General features: G+C 44.0%; 4 protein-coding genes and 1 pseudogene across 7 annotated transcripts; 3 read left to right on the forward strand and 2 right to left on the reverse strand.

The window, feature by feature from the left end:
- Nucleotides 1-847: 847 nt before the first annotated feature.
- On the forward strand, nt 848-11,588 carry LOC120649027 (protein EXPORTIN 1A-like). Of its 2 annotated transcripts, none has more exons than XM_039925699.1 (32): nt 848-1,162; nt 1,579-1,695; nt 2,557-2,649; nt 2,876-2,947; nt 3,104-3,211; nt 3,318-3,400; nt 3,554-3,692; nt 3,806-3,874; nt 4,021-4,098; nt 4,197-4,256; nt 4,363-4,407; nt 4,659-4,766; nt 4,869-4,964; nt 5,205-5,408; nt 5,521-5,580; nt 5,886-5,996; nt 6,138-6,235; nt 6,318-6,426; nt 6,631-6,696; nt 6,923-7,021; nt 7,120-7,200; nt 7,299-7,388; nt 8,080-8,165; nt 8,585-8,665; nt 9,021-9,203; nt 9,488-9,554; nt 9,648-9,758; nt 9,866-9,973; nt 10,053-10,190; nt 10,276-10,407; nt 10,486-10,590; nt 10,845-11,588. In XM_039925699.1, the coding sequence occupies exons 1-32, from the start codon at nt 1,067-1,069 to the stop codon at nt 10,965-10,967; spliced, it is 3,216 nt and encodes a 1,071-aa protein (XP_039781633.1). In that variant the 5' UTR covers nt 848-1,066; the 3' UTR covers nt 10,968-11,588. The 2 variants fall into 2 exon arrangements, with proteins under 2 accessions (XP_039781633.1, XP_039781634.1); XM_039925700.1 differs by having other exon boundaries at nt 866-1,162; nt 4,869-4,943; nt 10,845-11,399.
- Nucleotides 11,589-12,167: 579 nt separating this feature from the next.
- LOC120649031 lies at nt 12,168-14,161 on the reverse strand (annotated as a pseudogene).
- Nucleotides 14,162-15,798: 1,637 nt separating this feature from the next.
- Nucleotides 15,799-16,358, forward strand: LOC120649032. The gene is made up of 2 exons (XM_039925705.1): nt 15,799-16,023; nt 16,084-16,358. Exons 1-2 carry the CDS (start codon nt 15,875-15,877, stop codon nt 16,205-16,207), a joined length of 273 nt encoding a protein of 90 aa, XP_039781639.1. The 5' UTR covers nt 15,799-15,874; the 3' UTR covers nt 16,208-16,358.
- Nucleotides 16,359-16,843: 485 nt separating this feature from the next.
- LOC120649030 (probable carbohydrate esterase At4g34215) lies at nt 16,844-18,033 on the reverse strand. The gene has a single exon (XM_039925704.1). The coding sequence runs from the start codon at nt 17,873-17,875 to the stop codon at nt 17,093-17,095; it is 783 nt and encodes a 260-aa protein (XP_039781638.1). The 5' UTR covers nt 17,876-18,033; the 3' UTR covers nt 16,844-17,092.
- A 383-nt stretch (nt 18,034-18,416) lies between these two features.
- On the forward strand, nt 18,417-21,374 carry LOC120649029 (probable carbohydrate esterase At4g34215). 3 transcript variants are annotated; one of them, XM_039925701.1, is made up of 3 exons: nt 18,417-19,706; nt 20,118-20,307; nt 21,146-21,374. In XM_039925701.1, exons 1-3 carry the CDS (start codon nt 19,113-19,115, stop codon nt 21,217-21,219), a joined length of 858 nt encoding a protein of 285 aa, XP_039781635.1. In that variant the 5' UTR covers nt 18,417-19,112; the 3' UTR covers nt 21,220-21,374. The 3 variants fall into 3 exon arrangements, with proteins under 3 accessions (XP_039781635.1, XP_039781637.1, XP_039781636.1); XM_039925703.1 differs by lacking the exon at nt 21,146-21,374 and adding an exon at nt 20,906-21,130 and having other exon boundaries at nt 18,421-19,706; XM_039925702.1 differs by lacking the exon at nt 21,146-21,374 and adding an exon at nt 20,864-21,131 and having other exon boundaries at nt 18,428-19,706.
- The last annotated feature ends 246 nt before the right edge of the window (nt 21,375-21,620 follow it).

Below are 21,620 nucleotides of genomic sequence, written 5' to 3' on the forward strand. Positions count from 1 at the left end.
GTGGAATAAAACTTGGTGCTTGTACAATCTCGTTACATAACTTCATAATGAGCAAGTCAGTTATTAATCTTATATTCGGGTACAACTAGATCACAAACGTCAAACCTGAAAAATAAAATAGGCCGACATAGATGTAATTGAACATCAACACGGTATAACATTCATATATAGCTGTCGTTCCGCCAAGTAGGCTGTGGTTGTTTCACAAAAGAACAATATGCTTGTAAAATCTCCACATCAAAAGCGGCATCATGTGTTTTGGTACATAAATGTGAATCAGAATAATGTAACAAATTAGTCGCAACATATTTTCAAAAATACAATTAAGATGGAACCAATAACACGATGAAAATGGATACCTCTATTTTAATAATTCACCCTAAACAAGTTGTGATATATATATATATATATATATATATATATATATATATATATATATATATATATATATATGGTCATCATTGTTTTCCTCAATCGAGCGCCGCATCTTCAACGAAGCTTTTTTTTTTTTTGACTTCTGATGATAGTTGGAGTCTAGAGAGGAAGGGTGGCGATAGATATTGTTGTTTCGAAATGGCGAATTAAGTTTGCTACCTCATGAATCGAATTATTGGTCATAAGATAAATTGAGATTGCTGACAAAATGAAACCTTAAAGCCGTTTGAACCTCACTTTGAAAGTTGAAGTGTGCTAAGCTGGGCCTCGAATTGGACGTTGTCTCCTTCTCCGGGGAAGAAGGGACCTATATGTAAATTGTACAAGTGATGGAGGACCTGCGTGCATTTGGCTCCGAACCATCGCGTACTTTGGCAGCAACTCTCTCCCCGCGTCCCAACTCTCTTAAACCCCCAAAAACCAAACCAAAATAAAAATCCCCCTTTCTTCCTCTTCTCGCCCGCCCCGCCCCGATAAGAATCCCTTCCCCTCGCCGCCGCCGCCGCCGCCGCCACCGCCTCCGCCACTTCTAGGGCTCCTCCCTCTCGCGCCTTCCGGAACCTCCCCTGGTCCCCTCGATCCCCGCTGCGTTCACAAGCTCCCGCCCCTGCTCACTCCACCCGCCGCCGCCATGGCGGAGAAGCTCAGGGATCTGAGCCAGCCCATAGACGTGACGCTGCTCGACGCCACCGTCGCCGCCTTCTATGGCACCGGATCTAAAGAGGAGGTAATCTCTTTCGCCCGCCCACTCGCGGATTGCTAGCGCTCGCTTGGTCCGCGGCGGCCCGGACTTAGGGTTTACTTGCTTTGCTCAAGCTTCTAGTCCCCAGAGTCTATCCGAGGCCCGCGTGCTAAATGCTAATGCTACTTATTATGCTAAACTGGACTAGGATACTTCGGCTGGTTAGGGTTTCTGTCGGTGAACAACAGTCACAAGGCTTAGCGTCAACTACTGATTATCTGCTTGCATGCATTGACGCTAATACAGAACGCCTAAGCGTTAGTGCAAATGCAAACAGCTGTTACCCCCCCCCCCCCCCCCCCCCCCCTAGAGAATCTAACATTGTTATTGTGTCCGTTTCTAGCTTTGCCACTTTTTTGACATTGTCTGCTAATAACTGTATCTGCTGCTTTTCATTTCAGAGGAGCGCTGCTGATCAGATACTTCGTGATCTACAAAACAACCCAGACATGTGGCTTCAAGTAGTGCATATTCTGCAGAATTCTCAGAATTTGAACACCAAGTTCTTTGCCCTGCAAGTAAGTTTATCCACCCACTGGTTATGTTTATAAAATGTGACAGTCGTCTGTGACCAAAGGAAGATTGATGCCTGTATCCATAATGCAAAAAACATCTCAATTTAGCCCTCAAGTTAAAGTACTTGCTTGTATAGTCGTCTTTGGCGAAGTTCACCAAACATGTTCTTTCAGAATGCATTTGCGACCTAAATGACAAGACATTTGAAAAGTACCGATTTTTTGACATATTGGAGCATATAGTTAGGTTGACACTTGATGGAAACTTACAAGGTACTATTGTGTTGCTGATACATATGAAACTATCTTTTTACTCACAAGGATCACCCCCGCTTTCCATTTACTTCCAAATATGACTGCAACTATGTCCAGCTGCAAATGAAAAATACCTAATCAAGGTTTTCTATCAGGATTCACACATTTTTTGGTAACCTTATTCCAATAAAGGACAAATGAGTCCTTTCAGTTCTTGCTTGATTTGGTGCGTCGTTTTGTCCACGTAATTAAGTAATGTTTGGCATAATTGGGCACATGACGCATGCAACAAAGCAAAGCGATTGTCACACACATAGCTTTGCAAGATTCTTCTTCTAATGTAGGAGAATGAGCCAAAATTAGACAGCATCAAGGATGTAAATAGAAGCTAGCAGTTAGCAATTGGGTTAACGGCCTCAGCACGCACATTGTAAAAGTGGGTGGTCCCTCTAGAGCCTTAGGGGGGCTTATGTTGTGTGCAGCTATTTTGAACACTAAGCAACATTTTCAGTCTACTCAGTATGCATGTGCACTTGTAAACTACGCATGCCTGTATAGTTGGGGTCTCTCATGCTAGCATATGCTGATTTTGTACCGACATTCATGTAGGTACTTGAAAGTGTTATCAAGTACAGGTGGAATGCATTGCCTGTTGAACAACGTGATGGCATAAAGAATTACATATCCGATGTCATTGTGCAGGCAAGGATGATATTCTGTCTTTTTATGAAAATTATGATGATGCCCATTATTCAATGTGCCTGAACCTTGAACTTATTTCTTTCGGGTTTCATCTCTAGCCTACCCCAACTTGCTTGGGAAAAAAGGCTATGTTGTTGTTGTTGTTGTATGATGATGCCCATTAGTCAATAAATCTGATCCATTTGAGTTTTTCCTTTTTGCACTGCCCTTTTTGTGCTATCAACAGCTTTCCAGCAATGAAGTTACCTTTCGACAGGAGAGGCTTTATGTCAATAAACTCAACATTATATTGGTGCAGGTAAGCTGTAAATTGAGCCTTTTTTTTTTATCATCTTGGCATGTAGCTTATCAGGTCATCTAAATAAGTTCTGAATTTGATGTTCTTCTTTACCAACTGTGATGCTTTGTGTTTCGATTTTGTTCTTTCTCACAGCGCATCCTTGCAATGTAATAGGTCCTGAAACATGAGTGGCCTGCCAGGTGGTCATCCTTCATCCCTGATCTTGTTGCAGCTGCAAAGAGTAGTGAAACAATATGTGAAAATTGCATGGCTATATTGAAGGCAAGTCAAGTTATTTTCCCTGTTTTATTTTCATTTTCACATTTTTTCGGATGCTTAATTTACATATTTGGAATGGTTACTGACTATTCAATTCAACAACTTGCAGCTTCTAAGTGAAGAAATTTTTGACTTCTCAAGAGGTGAAATGACACAACAAAAGATCAAAGAACTGAAGTCTTCACTTAATAGGTTGGATTTATTCTCAGCTTCTGTTTTCTTGGCTACCTTAGATTCTAGTTTATAGATAGTTCTTCATGAAGATTTTTTTACGTGGCATTTTGTATTCTTTCAGCAGAAGTACTTTTGTTTTAACTTATTAACCAAATTTTCTTTGTTGTTCAGTGAGTTCCGGCTCATTCATGAGCTATGTTTGTATGTCCTATCTGCAACACAAAGACCAGAGCTCATTCGTGCTACAATGGCGACACTCCATGCGTTCTTGTCATGGATTCCTGTTGGGTTCATCTTTGAGTCACCATTGGTATGTAAATGATTGTTGAACTTGGTTTATTGAATTTCAACTGTATCTATGAAAAACTGGGCCTTAACCTTTTCTTACCTTTTTATTTAACCTTTTCTTACCTTTTTATTTAGCTGGAAACCCTACTGAAGTTCTTCCCTGTGGCTGCTTATCGGAATCTTACACTTCAATGCCTCTCAGAGGTAAAGGAAATCTAATGTTTCCGTGTCTAATTTAGCCCACTATTTGGGAGCTGAATATTGTGGATGTTACAGTAGCCTGTCGCTTATGCATTGATGTATCAATAGCTGTTTTAATTCCTTCTCTGATATATCGAGCTACCTTGCAGGTTGCTGCTCTTCAGTTTGGTGACTTCTATAACATGCAGTATGTGAAGATGTATACAATTTTCATGATGCAATTGCAGGTAAAAACTTAAAAGACATTTACTATTTGTCTCCTGTTGAAGAAATCTATGTGCCTCAAGATTTCATGTATTGAAGTTTTAACCTCTTATGCATATAGGCTATTCTTCCTCCTGAAACAATACCGGATGCCTATGCTAATGGCTCCAGCGAGGAGCAGGTACACTCAAAAGTATTTAGCCGTTGTAGTATATTCTAAGAGTCCATATGCCCCCTCTATTTTTATCAAACATATTAATATGCCCCCGTTATGTTCATTGCTGCAGGCGTTTATACAAAATCTCGCGCTCTTCTTCACATCTTTTTTTAAGGTACTTACACATCCTGAATACTAGTGACTATCAAGTATAAGATCATATTTGGGCTAATGGATTCATAGATTGTTTTCTAAGATGCTGTAACTAAAATGCCATATGTCAGGTTGCAATTTATCAGCTTTTGTTGCATGCCAATTTAAACACTAGGAAGAAACAAGTAGAGAAATGGTAATCCAAATGTGAAGATACTCCATAAAAAACGAGTCTCCAATTCGTCTAACCGTTTGTTTTCATGGCAAATGCAGAATCACATGCGTATACTGGAAATAACTCCAGAAAATAGAGCTGCTTTACTTCTGGGTCTGGAGTACCTAATTGGAATTTCGTATGTTGATGATACAGAGGTTTTCAAGGTAGGAATGCTGAAAAATGTTTGTCATACAAATACGGTGTTGGCAAGACCACCACGGCACTGGAAACTTTACAGGTCTGCATTTTCTTATGAAACTTTACAGGTCTGCTTGGATTACTGGAATGTGTTTGTCTTAGAGTTGTTTGAAGCACACAATCAAATGGAGCCTGCAGCAGCTGTAAGCATGATGGGACTTCAGGTGCTTATATTTTTGGGTTATCTTTTGGAACATTACCTGAATATATAAATAAATAGCTACTTCTACTTTTTGCCATCCATTGTTGTGATATTTCTTCAGTGTCTTTAACCCTTTGTTGATCCAATATATAGACTGCCTTTCTTGGTGCTCTGTTTTGTTGTTGTTTCATCCTTTGGTGCTTTCTTCTACTTAGCGTATTGTTGTTTCTAAATTCTGAATTAATTACAACATTCATTGTAGGCACAGATGGTTCCTGGGATAGTAGATGGGACGGGCACAGCAGTTCAACAGAGGAGACAGCTTTACTCTGGTCCACTCTCAAAACTACGGATGCTGATGATTTGCCGGATGGCAAAGCCTGAGGAAGTATTGATCGTTGAAGACGAAAATGGCAATATCGTACGTGAGACAATGAAAGACAATGATGTTCTTGTTCAGTATAAGGTTAGTAACAGGATTGCCTAATAATCTCCCACCCTGCAATTCATATGCTCTGTGCTTTGTAACCTTCCAACTGATGTGGGAAATGTTTTGTTTCTTTGGTGGATAATATCAGATCATGAGGGAAACACTGATCTATTTGTCTCATCTTGATCATGAGGATACAGAGCAGCAGGTATGCCTTGCTCATGGATGGATACTTTTTATATGTAAGAACAAATAGAACTACACTATACTTAGCGCTCAGTAAATATCCATGTAAACATGACATAAGCTGTAGCTGAAACATGAATGAAGCTCATAACAAATAGTTAAAAGTGGCATATGGTGGTTACATTGTAGTAAGTATTTTCATAATTAGAAGGCCTGATTTGGTGTAGCAGTGAAGGTCATGAGTTCATGGTAAATTGTAGTTCTTGCTCTATTTTCCGTTTGTGAATTTGAACCCAGAACTCAGGGCAATTTATTCTTGAATTTCAGATGTTAAAGAAACTGAGCAAGCAATTAAATGGAGAAGATTGGAGTTGGAATAATCTCAATACTCTATGTTGGGCAATTGGATCGATATCAGGCTCTATGGTAGAGGAGCAGGTTTGTACGTTGTTCTGCCCCTTTTTCCTTGCGTCTAGGAAGTGCTTCTGGAAGTATTGATCCTTCAGACCTTCACTGATGTTAATATAACTGCAATGTGATGCACTTAAACTCTATTTTTTTCTCGTGGATCTCTTGCAGGAGAATAGATTTCTGGTTATGGTTATTCGTGATTTGCTCAACCTCTGTGAAATCACCAAGGGGAAAGACAATAAAGCTGTGATTGCAAGTAACATCATGTAATAGAGCATTTCTCTGCTTTTTATCTCATGTGTATAAATTATGAACTATGGATTAACTGATTTCTGATTTCATTGCTAGGTATGTTGTTGGGCAGTATCCAAGATTTCTCAGGGCTCATTGGAAGTTTTTGAAAACTGTGGTCAACAAATTGTTTGAGTTCATGCATGAAATGCATCCTGGAGTTCAGGTTGGTGCAATAGGACATTTTTTATTGTCTATTTAGTTTTTGGTCCCCCTTAATTCTTTTCAGCATGTGGTTAAGCTTCTGTTTGTATCTTCTCTCTCGTTCAATATTTGGGTCTCCACTTGCATGTGCACATAATTCGTAGTCCTTCAGTGGTATGTCTTCAATGAATACCATATGTGACACATGCTGTGTGGCTTGTTGCAGGATATGGCATGTGATACCTTCCTGAAAATTGTCCAAAAATGCAAGCGCAAATTTGTCACACAACAGGTAAATCCAAGAATCTCCCCAATGGTCTGTATGATGGTAGTTTTCTTCTTTTTTTTATTGTCTTAACAGTTAACATTTATGGGGTTGGTTCAATTTACTCATCAAGACCTATAAATGCTAGTCATTATTACTTCAAGTTGATTTGCTGAGTTCATGCTCCAAAAGATGCCGTAGCTCTTTGCGATCTGCCTGTCTGCTGACTTTCATGTTTGCGCATTTTCTCCAGGTTGGTGAGAATGAACCATTTGTTTCTGAACTTCTGTCCAACCTTGCTACGACAATTGCTGATCTTGAGCCACATCAGATTCATACATTTTATGAATCAGTACGTCGAACCGAAATGAATACAGTTTTGCACAATAATTTTTTATCTATTAACTATTATTAATATTTCCTAACACATTTTCTGCACTAACTACTCAGGTTGGCCATATGATACAAGCTGAATCTGATAATGCTAAGAGGGATGAATACCTCAAGAGATTGATGAGCCTTCCTAATCAGGTTTCTTGTTTTGTATTCTCTCATGGACATTGGCTTTATCTATGGATTGTCTTGAATATGATTTTGACTTGGTTACCCTTTGGTCTTCTGATTTATAGAAATGGGCAGAAATAATTGGACAGGCAAGCCAAAGCATTGATATCCTGAAGAATCAAGATGTTATCAGATCGGTTCTCAACATCTTACAGGTAACATAATGGAGGCTGAGGGAATCACATTTTACTTTTGTTTCCTTATTCTATAAGCGTCAACAATGCTGGGCAAATATTGCTTTAAGTTGCACATGATGCTCTGCAACTGTCAGCATCTGAACAGCCTATGAAGTGTTTAATGGAGGCCAAGAAAATGCATTTGATTGTGCTAGTTTCTGTCTTGTTAAGCCCCAACTTTTTAATGTAAATGGCTGTTATCAGGGCTTTGGATTCCATGAATTTTTTTGGCTGCCCCACCATGTTTGGAACAAGATTTTAGATGCATTGGTGTAACAGCTGATTGCTGGTATGAAGTTGAGTTGTGGCTATTCTGCATAGGTTCAATGAATGTTTATCTGCTCTGCTTGTTTACTTTGCTAATATCGCGATTTTTCTCTTCAAGTTATTTGGTTTGCCTGTACATCGCCAAGTATGGATTGTTTTCATGTGGTAGCTTGACATGCATGTTTCAGAAGTGTTATTCAAGTCTACCGTAGCTGTTTAATGCCAGCATTTTCACCAGAACAATATTTCACTGTATCGGCAACTATCTGTTATTCATCACTGCATGTTCTCCTTAATTTGCGCTAAGTTGAAAAAGTGTCCTTTGAATTTTTTTTTGGTTTCCTTTCGCCTTGCATGCATGTCTACTGGGGTACTCACATTACACTGTTATCTATGCTTGCAGACAAACACAAGTGTTGCCAGCTCCCTTGGGCCACACTTTTTCCCACAGATTTCACTAATTTTCTTGGACATGTTAACAGTCTACAGGTATTTAATATTTACCACATTGTACATTATTACTGATTTAGGTTATCTGCTAAAGTTAGATGCCAGGTATGGAAATAGCACTTGTATGGACTGACATTGCCTTGTAGTTGTCCCACCATACCCTGTAACATTTAGGCTGACTAGGCATTATGTAGTGACCTGACAGATCTGCTCAGGGCAAGCCTAGTTATGGTGCTGGCACTGTGGCACCGCCCACTACATTCTGGCCCAGAATGTTTTTCTTGTCAAGTCCAGGCTTAAATTTGCTTTAAGATAATAGTTTGCCTTTGCCATATATCTCACCATGCCGCCTCTTTTTTTGTTGTGATAGCACTGGTGCCATAATCTCCTTATTTTTTCGAAGCTAACGGTTCACTAGCTAATGGACCTTTTCCTTTTTACCATGTATTTCATATCAGAATGTACAGCGAGCTTGTATCAAGCACAATTGCTGAAGGAGGACCCTTTGCCTCAAGAACATCATTTGTAAAACTCTTGAGGTATGAGCTATTGATGTCGGTACTTCTTTAGATTTTATTTGATCTCTACAGGTAATCTCCCAACTTCTTGCTAAGCAAGATATGAGCACTGCCATAGGGTATGCTGCTTTTCTTGTTTACCGCAGCACACGAGCAATACTCATGATACTGTAGCAAAGCCTGCTGGTATTACATTGGTTAGCTAGCGTAATGGCTAGATAAGATGAGTAAAGCAGTTGGATATGTAAATAAGTCATCCATTTTTATAAAGCATCACTAGGATAAGAACTGCTGCCCCCATTTTGTTTTTGACATAAATGTCCCTGAAATGTAAACATGAATTTGAATTTTGTTTTTAACTAAATTTTTGTGACAGATCTGTCAAGAGGGAAACCCTGAAATTGATCGAGACTTTTGTAGACAAGGCAGAAGATTTGCCACACATAGGGAAACAGTTTGTGCCTCCGATGATGGATCCTGTTCTCGGTGATTATGCTAGAAATGTACCTGATGCAAGGGAGTCTGAAGTTCTGTCATTGTTTGCAACAATCATTAACAAGTATGTCTGCTCTTTGTTGTCCATTCTGTGTCATGTAGTTGCACGGATATTTTTTTTAAAACTTTTGATCTAAGTTACTCCTAACAAATTGAAATGGTTTCATTACTGTGATTGCCATGAATTTTATTTTGTGTTAAAAATTTGATTAGTTCCTATGGATATCCTTCTTTTAACAAGTTACTGTGGATTTCTATTGCCACAATCTTTGCTATTTCTCATTAATATAATAATATTATATGATTGTATCTTTGCGGCAATTCTAACGGTTAAATATTTTCCTGCAGGTACAAAGGGGAAATGCTTGAGGATGTGCCTCGTATATTTGAGGCTGTTTTTCAGTGCACTCTTGAGGTAGTAATGCTATTCCTAAGTTTGCTTTTGTTACTGATTTTGTTCAAGTACGTCATGATGTAGCATTTGCTTATTTATTCTGTCTCTCACCAGATGATTACCAAGAACTTTGAAGATTATCCTGAGCACCGCCTCAAATTTTTTTCATTGCTTCGTGCAATTGGCACCCATTGCTTCCAAGCATTAATCCAGCTTTCCAGTCAGGTTAGTAGTAACCTCTTTTGTTTTCTGGTATTGAGGTGAATTATTGATTTGAAATATGTCAACTTTAGATTCTATGTTTTATCTGATTATTGGACAATCTATTTCAGCAATTGAAGCTTGTGATTGACTCAATTAATTGGGCGTTCAGACATACAGAGAGAAATATTGCAGAGACAGGACTTAGTCTATTGTTGGAAATTTTGAAGAATTTTCAGGTGGGAGAATATGTTCCATCCAGCGTTGTCAGCATACAGCCTTATGGAAGCTAACTATTCCGATATTATGTCATTGCAGGCTTCAGGATTCCAAAATCAATTCTACAAAACCTACTTTTTGACAATTGAGCAAGAGATTTTTGCTGTCCTCACAGACACATTCCACAAACCTGGTTTCAAGCTTCATGTTTTGGTGCTACAACACTTGTTTTGTGTGGTGTGTTTATATTCACCCCCATCCCCTGTAGGCTATTATTTTATACCAGATCTTTTCATCTAATTATCAAATCGCTAATATGTAGGTGGACGGTCTCACCGAGCCTCTTTGGGATGCCACCTCAGTACCATATCAATATACAGATAATGCTATGTTCGTTAGAGATTACACCATAAAACTCTTGGGGACATCATTTCCTAACATGACGGCAACCGAGGTATATGATCGATCACCGCTACATTGTGCTTGGGTTGTGCCATGAGTCATCGCAAACCTAACAAGCTTCCTTGGACAGGTGACCAAGTTTGTCGATGGCCTTCTTAGTTCAAAACATGATCTTCCAAGCTTTAAAAATCATATTAGAGACTTCCTGGTGCAGTCAAAGGAGTTCTCGGCTCAGGTAACTTCCTCTGTTTCCCTTTCCATCACCATTGTCCTGATTATGATCTGTTTGAGGCAAACTGAAAGAGATAAACGGGTGCTCAGTGGGATGCCATACCACCACAGATAGGGTCTAGTAATAGGCATGCATTGCTTGTTTAATGACACCAGGAGATTGGCAATGGATTTTGATCCTGTTGCTTTGTTTACAAGTGACTTTGTGCAAATTTGTCTTCTGATGAATGTCTGCTGCTTCTCGTTTTGTGCTTCTAGGATAACAAGGATCTATATGCCGAAGAGGCCGCGGCACAAAGAGAAAGGGAGCGCCAACGGATGCTTACCATTCCGGGGCTCATTGCCCCAAGTGAATTGCAAGATGAGATGGTAGATTCATAGTTGTTCCTTGTTGTCGATTCAGGTTTCTCTAATCTAGCTTCCTGTTTGTTGGTCCGGCCTTGGAATACCTCTGGAGCCCTCGACTGCCAAGTGCCCGAGTTTTCTTCCAGGGTGGTGAAAGAAGGTGCCTGCTGTAATTTTATTTTTGGTTACCTCTGCTTGATGCTGATTCCAAGATTTGTGGTAGTAGCAAGAGCCGGGAAAGGACAAATCAGTTTTGCCACTAGGGCTGTCTGGGACTGCTACTGGTTCTGTAGTTGCGATGGCTGGTTGATGTATTAGCAGCAGCTCTTGTGCCCGGTGTACTTTGCTAACATTGGTGCGTGTGTTCTGTCCATGATATAGTATGATCGTGGCACAAAATTGTATGCGTATCCTTAGTTAAAGTTTATAGATATCAGGACATTATTCAGGTTCATAGGAACCATGTTATGTTTGTAGTGTACTATCCTGTGAGATTCTCATACCCATTGTCTAGGCCCCCTTTTTTGTTTGTGCATTTCCATGTGTATGATTCGCTGCCCTTGTGTACCAACCAAGGGTTGGTTAGGCCGTTGTATCCAGAAAGTATTCTTTCAAATGTTAGCCTCCTGGGCAGTTTGCTGAAGCGATTGTAGGGCATAAGTATTTGGAGACATCTCTCAAGGAATGTTTTGGGGGGTGTATGGATGATTGCTTACTTTTTAACCGTCACCCTGTTTGTCTTGGCGATTGAATTTATTCCAGATTCCTGGGTTCCTGTTTGAGGCGATGTCGTGTACTAATGTCTATGTATATAAGCAATGATGTCTTCTTTTGTGGCGGAAAAATGGATGCTTGATTGCATACCTGTGTGGTCGATGGGTCCCTCCCTGTCTGGATGTGCAGCTGACCAATGCACTCGGTGGTGTTATGCTTTTGAATGAGAGAAGAGTCGAGATGTTGACTTGCAAAGAAAGAAGAGTGAGTAGCTGACCAACATACATACTCCACCTACTTGCCTCCCAAGGTAGGTAGTGACGTATGAATGCAAGACGGGAGTCTTCTGCTGTTGGTCAAAGTAACAAAATGATGGGACTGATGGATCATGCGAGGACGGACGGGGACGGCACTAGAAGAGCACTAGGGCTGGGCTGGCTGCTTAAGAAAGAGGCCATGTTACTCTAACTAGCATACACGCAAGCAATTTGTACCAGAACTAGGACAAATACCATAACATCATAGTACAGCACAGCATAATGCTGAGGGAGAACCCCATATATTAATAATAGTAAGTGTATTATGTATTTACAAAGAGAAGGATAATAAATAAATTAAGAAGCAAGAAAATGAAGTGAGGGATGGCTATATATGCTGCAAGTATTGTCCTGCGCTGTTGGAGCTAGCTCATGATAGATTGATTAGTAGTAATAATAATTAGCAAACAACAATCCAATATAACTAATGTTGTTGTTGTTGTCGTTGTTGTTGTTGTGAATGAATATAGTGTATAGATATGTGCAGCAGCGCGCATGATGCATGCGATTGCTAGCGTGAGAAGTATGAGATGTTGTTGGTGTCGGATGCCTTGATCTGCTCCATCGTCTCCCATGTGAGTTTGGGCGAGGCTGCGTCGTGCACAGGCACGTAGTCCTCGAGCATGGCGAGCAGGTCGTGGGGCGTGCGAGCGGCGACGACGATGTGGCGCGCGGCGGGGGTGACGAAGCCTTCCTCGACGGCCTTGTCGACGAAGGAGAGCAGCGAGTCGTAGTAGCCGTCGACGTTGAGCAGGCCCACCGGCTTGCTGTGGATGCCCAGCTGAGCCCAGGTGATCACCTCAAGGAGCTCCTCCAGAGTGCCGTGCCCACCAAACCATGCAATGCATTATATTCATGTGTAAGATTAACTGGCTGTCAATAGTCTTTCGAAAAAAAAAGATTGTCTGTCAATAATTCCTCAGAAACTAGTCATCGATCATCTATATATCTACTGCAATAATAATGCATCATATGGTTACTACCACTCCTGGATACTATCTACCACTTTATTTGATCCAAATTGTAGGTCGTTTTAGTATCCAAATGAGCTACAATTTGGAATGGAACGGAGGTAGCATAGTAGCAAGGAGAGAGAGAGAGAGAGAGAGAGAGAGAGAGAGAGAGAGAGAGAGAGAGAGAGAGAGAGAGAGAGAGAGAGAGAGAGAGAGTAATATATAGGGGACCGATAGGATGGGATATGGGAGTCCCTGTCATGGATGACTGGTCACCAGCATTGCACCTGCTGCAGCAGGCAGGACCAATGGACCATTCGTTATTTCATTACTACATCCACCAGCAGGAGGAGGAGGAGGAATGGAGGATGCCAGGAGGATCCAATAATCCCAATCCAATCCAAGCAAGCAAGCACGCAAGCATGCAGCAGCGTACCCACCCGGGAGCGCGATGAAGGCGTCGGAATTGCGCGCCATCTCGGCCTTCCGCTGGTGCATCCCGGACACGTCCTTGAGCTCCCCCGGCGTGTCGCCGATGAGCTCCCGCGGCAGCACGGCCTTGGGCACGATCCCCAGCACGTGGCCGCGGCCGCTGTGGACGGCGCGGGAGACGAGACCCATCACCCATCAGCCCGACGCTGCCGCCGCCGTACACAAGGTCGATGCCGCGCTCCACCTGCACGCACAGCAACACGCCCTTCAATCCCCCCCCCCCCTCCTCTGGGCATGGAGCAGCAGCAGCAGGAGGCAGCACTGCAGCAGCTAGATAGCAAGCAGCGTAATGAACAAACCAAACCACACCAGGTGCTGGACGGCGGCGTGCTGGTAGGCCGCCTTCTTCCCGGGGCTGCTGCCGCAGAAGACGCACACCCGCCGGAACCGAGAAGACGACGACGACTTGGACTTGTTCTTGTTCGCCGCCGGCACCGCCTGCTGCTCCATCTAGAGTAGCTCCGACTTTCCTTTAATTTCTTCCCGGATATATAGGACGGATCGGAGTCGGAGGAGATGATGAATTGGCCGGAGTCCGGAGAGGATATATAGATATAGCAGGATGGGAGCAGGCAAGGAAAGCAAGGCCGCCCCTTTTCATACTCATACAGACACGTGCGGTTCTACTCTATGTATGCAAGTACTGTACTACTGGATTACTGGTGTGTGCTGGTTGAGCTGCTGCTGATTTCTTATCGTCCTCTACTTCTGGATTACTCGCTCCTTCAGACTAATCAAACGTACGTAGACGACGTTGAAAGAAAGAAAGAAGCGATGCATTTTATTTAGGCATGTGCAGCTAGCATATATAAATCCCTCCCTCCATCCCAATGTTGACACGCGGCGTCAGGCAGGCCATCCCTACCATCATTCAGACGGATGGATGCATGATGTGGATTGATTGCGAAAAAGAGTCGGAGTCGGGCCAAAACTGGTAACGCGTTTTCCATTCATCTTTATTTTCTTCTATAATTACTCTGACCAGATCAATCACTAAATTGAACCACATATGTAGGACGTCACGGATGACACATGTAGGCGTGTGTTTAGTTTTATTTTGCTTCGATCTGCAGCAGCAGCATCACCTCCTCTTAGTCTCCAACTTGAGAGTGGTTATAAGTTTAATTTTGACGAAAGCACTGCATGCATTCTGTTTGGGTGTTTAATTGTTGCTGGGTCCAAGGACAGGTTCAGATTGTAAAATTATTCAATCCAAGAGCGGGTCCAGATTTGCAAAAATGTGATTGCCCAATCCAATCCAAGAGCGGATCCAGATTGTAAAATTACACAATCCTCCATGCCCCTTGGATATTGATCCGACAATTCATATTGAAGTTTCCATAGTTTGCACGGAGAGATTGATTTGCACCTAATACGTTCCGGCTATATATATACAAGCAGACTAATGTAGTTAGGGAGCATGCATAATACGTGACCCAGCTATACTATAGTTGTGTGATCGGTCTGCTAGTCGCATTTGCTACGAATATTGTATAGAATACTCGGACACACACAAGAGAACACACTCACCGCTATAAATACACACACCACGCTCAGTTTACGTTATTGATTGCCAGCATCTAGTATGTTTTCTTTTTGCAGAATGATTGTAGCTACACACTACACCGAACCACCGTAGCGTCGACTTTGGTCAATAAAATTCTACCCATGGAATACGTATAGGTATATATAATAAGAGAAAAGAAAATAGAAGCAGGAATGAAGAAGAGTCGCTTGGCTTGGCTGTTGGAGTCGAGATGATCGAGGAAGCCATCCGTCCTGCTCCTGCTCCTGCAGTTGTTGGTCCTTAACTTGCGGGGCGCGTGATCTATTTTTAATAATTATATATAAATATTTATAATGGTGACTAGTAGAATAGAATAGTACTAGATTGTTAATGGAGTAGATTTGTAGATACTAAGGCCTTATTTAGATGCGTAAGCTTTTGGGTGTAAAATATTGTAGCACTTTCGTTTATATTTGATAATTATTATTTCGTCATGACTTAATTAGGCTCAAAAGATTCGTCTCGCAAATTATAGACAAATTGTGTAATTAGTTATTTTATTTAGCTACATTTAATATTTTATGCATGCGTTGAAACATTCGATGTGATGGGAAATTTTGTAAAATTTTGAAATTTTGAAGACAACTAAACAGGGCGTAAATTCTTCAATTTGTCTTGGATACGCTGGCTCTGGATCAAGTCATACAATTAGTATATAGTATACAAAAAAAAAGAAAATACAATTGGTTGCTTGATGAATGCTATAGCTAGAAACCAATGGCCCTGTTTTTGTTTTTGTGTAGCCTACAGGGCCGCCAAGTTGCGCGGCCTGCTCTGCTGGCCCACCAAGCAGCACCCTTGTTTTTTTTCTCCTCAGTTTCACGGTCACGGGCAGCCTGCTGGCCCACCAAGCCACAAGGAAATCTCAATCTCTCTCAGGTCTCTCTCAGGTCTACGGCAATGGATTCCGGCGCGGCGGCACCTGCGAGGGCGGCCGAGAAATTGTGCCGGAGGTGCAAGGGGAGGTACGATCCATCGGGCAACACGCGCCTCTCCTGCAGGTTCCACCCCTCCTTGTTCGTCTGCCGCCGCCACGACGACCAGAAGAGGTATGGTGATCCCTCCCTTCCATTTCCAGTCGGGAAACCAATCAAATCGAAATCTGCCAGGTACTACGAGCTCCGCGACGGCGACCCCCCCTACGCCGCCAAGTTCTACGACTGCTGCGGCGCCGAGGACCCGGACGCTCCCGGATGCACCACCGACTTCCACCGCTCCTACGACGACGACTAGCTTTGTTTGTTTCTGGTGCAAAGCAATCTCCCCTCCCGAGACTAGCTCTAGCTAGCTACCAGAGGAACTGCTACTGCAAATTAAATAAATAAAAGCTGGTGCTTGACTCGAATCAATACCCTTAATAATAATCATCATCATCATCCATCAATGATCGCTTTGCATTGCAGCGCGCACAAATTAAGCGTGTAGTTGGACGAACCACTTAATTGGTTTTCTGCTTTTAATATGATGATCTCTGAACGAGCTTTAGCAGCGACCACTACTAGGTACGGGTTTTTGAGTATTGGCTAAACTTTATCCCATCTATTAGCACTGCTGTTTGGATACACTAATTTTACAGTTACCCATTAGCATTTGGATCCAAACGGGACCTAAATAGAATTACTAAGTAGCATCTGCATCTGTCCTTTTTTTTTTCCAAAGGTCTCGTCTCATGGGAATTAGGTAGCTAGGTATATAGTATCTTAAGTTGTTGAGATGTTTTGCTAGCCAAAACAACCGTACCGGAAATCTAAATCTGATGATGGAACTAGATATTCCGGCAAAGTTGAATGGTGTGGGATGGTCAGTGCTGAGAGCGGTAGCCAACAATGCAAGACAAGGAAATTAATTATTAGAGCACAGCAGACATGGGAGAGAAGAGAATTACTCAGTGCATCTTGATTCCAACAATATAATCAGCACATGAATGCCTGAAAAGTCGGTGCCCAGCTTCTTTTGAGGAAACTGTGTGTAGTAGAGTAGCACTCGTATATAGGCAGCATTTGTTAAGTTTGATGCAGATATTCTGAGTTACGGTACGGAGTACGTTACAATGGAATTAACAATCCCAGATGGAATCAATTCAGAGCGTTGGCTACCATCAAAAAGAAGAAGAAAAATTCAGAGCGTGGCTAGGTAGGAGTTGGCTAGCATGGTGCCGAGCTTCACCTGAGCCGCGGTGGTGAGGTGCGTGTAGTCGTTGGCCACGGGCAGGCCCCTGGCGTCCACGTACCTGACGTTGCTGAGCACCACTCGCTTCTGAGCTGCCCTGACGAGGTCCAGGAACTTGCCCTGGCCTGTGGCAAGCCCGACCTGGATGACGAGCAGGTCCGGCATGCCCAGGTCCCGGCGGACGTCGCGGACGAAGGCCTCCATGCGCCCCGCGTAGAGCTCGGCGTCGCGGCGGCTGATGGTGTCGGCCTCCCCCTGGTACCAGAGCAGCGCGGCGAGCTTGCCATTGCCGGCGGTGGCGGCCCTGGCGCGGTGGAGCATCCGCTGGTAGAGGTGGGTGCCCCGTTCCCAGTCGGCGATGGGCGTGGCGCCCTGCGCGCAGGGGACGAGGCCGACGAGGGCGTGCGGCGGGAGGCGGCGCGAGCGCAGGAGGGCGTGCGCGAAGGGCATCCCGGGGCCGACGCCGAGCACGTTGTGGAGGTCGATGCCTCGGTGCAGCGGCTCGCGGGCCTCGTCCCAGCGGAGCTCCGGGGAGAGGCGGAGGATGCGCGGCGAGGGGGCGCACTCGGGCGGGACCACGCCGTCCCACCTGCCGCCGCTGGTGGCGCCACCGCGGCCGCCCATGTTGGACTGCCCCGCAAGGAGGAACGACACCAGCGGCGTCGTCCGGTTGGCGGCGGCGGCGCCGAGATGGAGGAGGAGGAGCAGGAGCATCAGCCGCAGCGCTGCCATTGGCCTTCCTTGCAACCTGTCCGTCCTCGAGAGTGAGGCGCCGCCACCGGCACCGCTGGATGGCGAGGGCTCTCGCCGACTGCAATAAATACCGTCGGATCGGATCTACTACTGGTACGCTATATAGAGTACCAACCAGTAGAAAAACTGTTAAAATGGGTATGCAATGCTACCTCTTGTCGGCCATAGTTGTAGTCTGTGGTCGGCATGTCCCTGGTTGCAGTGCATTTGCAATGGCATCCAGCCTTTGTCCTAGCACAAGCACTAGCAGGCGTCTCTGCCCCCATTCACATTATTACTCATTGCGTCGTATCTCTAGACCTGACCCACCCCGTTTCGTTGCTTTGGCCGTGTTTGGTTCTTCCTTTGGAAGAAGATGGCACGCAAGCCGAGAAACTTTTACCGTTAATTACGATGTCAAACAAAATCAGTTTACAAAACTAACTCCAGAACCCGAACCTGAAGAATCTAATGATGTCTTTGACCGTGTGATTAAACTTCATTTAGTACTATATGCATGTAAGATTCTTTTCTCAGCTTGTGTGCGCTGGGAAGTATAGAGTGAACCAAACATGGCCTTTGCTTTGCTCTGCCCTGTTCTCCTCTGCTCCCTTAAGACCCATTTATTTAGGGGGAGTAATACTTCCTCCATTTACTTTTGATAGCTATAGTTAAAAAACTCAAATGTTCAAAAATGATAGTTATATTTGCTATTGTCATAAACTGTTGCAATAAATAGCACTAGTAACGAGGAGTTCCCAATTAAAATATTAGAGGACCAACAAAAAAGTCTATGTTGCATTTACTAGATTGATAAGTACACTTGGTGCCCTTGGTGATTGTCTCGTATGGAAATATATCAATCAATCAAAACATAGTATATAGGAAAGGAAAAGAGAAATAATAAGGATTGGCCGCGGGCCGATGTAGAGCACATACCAACCAAAGCCCGTGCAAGCATGTAAACGGGCCGGCGGCCTGGACAAACCAACAACAACAACAACTGAGGTTTGGTTTGACCCTGGTCGGTCGGCCATCGAAAACCGAGCCGACCGGACCCGATCCGACCAACCAGACACGTCTCCTTTTATTTTATTTATTTATTTATTATTATTTCTCTTGCTGAAGGAGAAGAAGAAGAAGACCCGCCCGACCAAGCGGCCGGAGGAATCCATTCAAAATTCTCGCTCGCCCCCGTGCAGCTCCAGCCCGGAGAAAGCAAGCAAGCAAGCAAGCAATGCTCCTCCTCTTCCTCCTCCTCCTCCTCGCCGCCGCCTCCCCGACCCCCTCCGTCCTCGCCGACGTGCCGCCTTCCAACAAGGTGGTCTTCATCCTGGCGGGCCAGTCCAACATGGCCGGCCGCGGCGGCGTCGTCGCCAACCGCTGGGACGGCCGCGTCCCCGCCGACTGTGCCCCCTCCCCCGCCGTCCTCCGCCTCACCCCGGACCTCCGCTGGGAGCAGGCGCGCGAGCCGCTGCACCAGGGCATCGACGCCGCCAACCACGCCGTCGGGGTCGGCCCCGGGATGCCCTTCGCCAACGCGCTGCTCCGCTCCGGCCGCGCGGGGGCGCCCGTCCTCGGCCTCGTCCCCTGCGCCGTCGGGGGCACAAGGATGGCCGACTGGGCCAGGGGCACCGACCTCTACGCCCAGATGCTGCGACGGGCGAGGGTCGCCGTCGAGACGGGGGGACGGATCGGGGCCCTGCTCTGGTACCAGGGGGAGAGCGACACCCTCAGGTGGTCCGACGCCAACGAGTACGGCCGCAGGATGGGAATGCTCGTCCGAGACATCAGAGCCGATCTAGGCATCCCGCACCTCCTCGTCATCCAGGTTACTTTACTTGCTTGCTTGCTTGCTTGCTACGGAGAGACTGCTGCTACTACTACTACTACTTTGCTTCCGCAATCGGCTTGCTTCCTACTACTCCCTCTGTGTGTACTGTGTACTTGCTTCCTACCCAACAAATGCAGCACCACAACATATATCTTGCACTAATCTGCTCTGCTCCTTGAAATTTTATTCGCCTTCACCATACCCACGGCGCCACCGGTTGGTAGCCAACCACTAGTAAGTACCTGCAATTCTTATACACAACACATACATGGAGGCTGGGACACCTCCAACATTTCTTCCCCATCACCATGTCTAGCTACCATACCAACCATGGTTTTCGCCAAAATGAAATGGAAAAAAAAAACAGAGAGATTGAGCGACTAATTTCTTTGTCGTTCCACATTTCAGGTTGGATTAGCATCAGGCCTAGGACAGTACACTCAAGTCGTAAGGGAAGCTCAGAAGGGGATCAAACTCCGGAACGTCAGATTTGTCGATGCAATGGGGCTGCCATTGCAAGATGGCCACCTGCATCTTAGCACCCAAGCTCAAGTCCAGCTTGGACATATGCTGGCTCAATCCTATTTGAATTACTATGGTACATCCCGACCCTAGTTCTCCCTCCTTTTCTCTGTGTACTTCTTTCTTTCTTTCTTTCTTGGTAAAATAAGATAGCAAACCCCGAATTTTCTTAGTCAAATTTTCCTATTCGATCGGACTCTTCATTAAGAATCCATCTATTTTTATAACTATTGTATTAAGGTTCTATATTAGACATTCTCATCCCTCGTCATCACAACTCTGAACATATCATCACCTATTGGTGCTTGATAATGATGCCATGGTAGTAATTACTGTGCACTGGAAAGCCACGAGGTAGCTCATCATGGGATGGAAATGTGTGGTTCAAGTTAAGTAGGCATGAGTGCCATCATTGCTATTGGCTCCAGAAATAGGAAAATGCTGGTAAAATGATGTAAAACAGGACTAGGAATTCAATTCTTTCATTGAATTACTTATATGGATATGCATGGGTACTTAGGTTCTTTATGTGAGCTTGCTTTCCTAGTTATTTGTTTAGTTTTAACAAAATTGATGTACTAATGATCAGTTGAATTAATTAGCAGAGGTAATGTTATGCTCCTTTGTATCAGGTGCCATAAAGCGACAGTACTAAAATGCAATGTCCTCAATAGGTGCCCAGTGTTGAGAATCCTTGTCGCGGGCAACATTTACATCATAGCAATTTCCTTGCCTCGCTCACTTCGTTTCAACGACGGGTCCATGTCTATGCACACAAACACTACTTGATTGGAGTTGATCTATCTGTCTCGGAGAAAAGAAAACAATAGCAAGTCTGTTACAATCTCTTGCATTGTATGATGAACGGGATTGAAATGACATTTATTTCTCTTTTTTTTTCCCTGGGGTGATAGGACATGCGCATCCTCAAGCCCCAAAACCATGGTGGCTGCAAATCATGCTACTCTGTTGCTTCGTTTTCCTTTGAAGGGGGGCATGTACATCAGCACATGTGCCTGTTCCTCCTTTATCAAACAGGTGAGGTGAGGTAGGTGAGGTGAGGTGAGGTGAAAAAGAAACCCGAATGACTTTCTGCGCATAGTTTATACAAACAGAGGCATCCCATGCCGCTACAAAGACTCATTCTTATCAGGTTCAGAGCTATTCATTCAAATTGCTCCCCAAATAAAGAGCGCGATATATTCAAGAGATACGAGATACACAAACCAAACCATATACTATACTACACTACCTTGTAAAAGATGAGAGGGAAGAACGTCGTTGTCAAACTGTTTAACTGCTGGAATTGTTTAAGGGCTGAAAATATGTGCGTGTGGTGTGCGAGCTTCTTCGATCAGCTAGCTGACGACTCGTCCTTGATGCTGCATT

The sequence above is a fragment of the Panicum virgatum genome, chromosome 9K (assembly GCF_016808335.1).
Source record: "Panicum virgatum strain AP13 chromosome 9K, P.virgatum_v5, whole genome shotgun sequence".
Classification (NCBI taxonomy): Eukaryota; Viridiplantae; Streptophyta; class Magnoliopsida; order Poales; family Poaceae; genus Panicum; species Panicum virgatum.

Bases quoted from the DNA above. Each gene is read 5' to 3' on its own strand.
- LOC120649029 (XM_039925701.1), top strand. From the start codon at position 19,113: ATGCTCCTCCTCTTCCTCCTCCTCCTCCTCGCCGCCGCCTCCCCGACC. The intron at 19,707-20,117 runs GTTACTTTACTT...TCCACATTTCAG, and splicing joins CGCACCTCCTCGTCATCCAG to GTTGGATTAGCATCAGGCCT. The intron at 20,308-21,145 runs GTACATCCCGAC...CTGGGGTGATAG, and splicing joins ATCCTATTTGAATTACTATG to GACATGCGCATCCTCAAGCC.
- LOC120649027 (XM_039925699.1), top strand. From the start codon at position 1,067: ATGGCGGAGAAGCTCAGGGATCTGAGCCAGCCCATAGACGTGACGCTG. The intron at 3,212-3,317 runs GCAAGTCAAGTT...AACAACTTGCAG, and splicing joins ATTGCATGGCTATATTGAAG to CTTCTAAGTGAAGAAATTTT. The intron at 5,409-5,520 runs GTTAGTAACAGG...GGATAATATCAG, and splicing joins ATGTTCTTGTTCAGTATAAG to ATCATGAGGGAAACACTGAT.
- LOC120649032 (XM_039925705.1), top strand. From the start codon at position 15,875: ATGGATTCCGGCGCGGCGGCACCTGCGAGGGCGGCCGAGAAATTGTGC. The intron at 16,024-16,083 runs GTATGGTGATCC...GAAATCTGCCAG, and splicing joins CGCCACGACGACCAGAAGAG to GTACTACGAGCTCCGCGACG.
- LOC120649030 (XM_039925704.1), bottom strand. From the start codon at position 17,875: ATGGCAGCGCTGCGGCTGATGCTCCTGCTCCTCCTCCTCCATCTCGGC.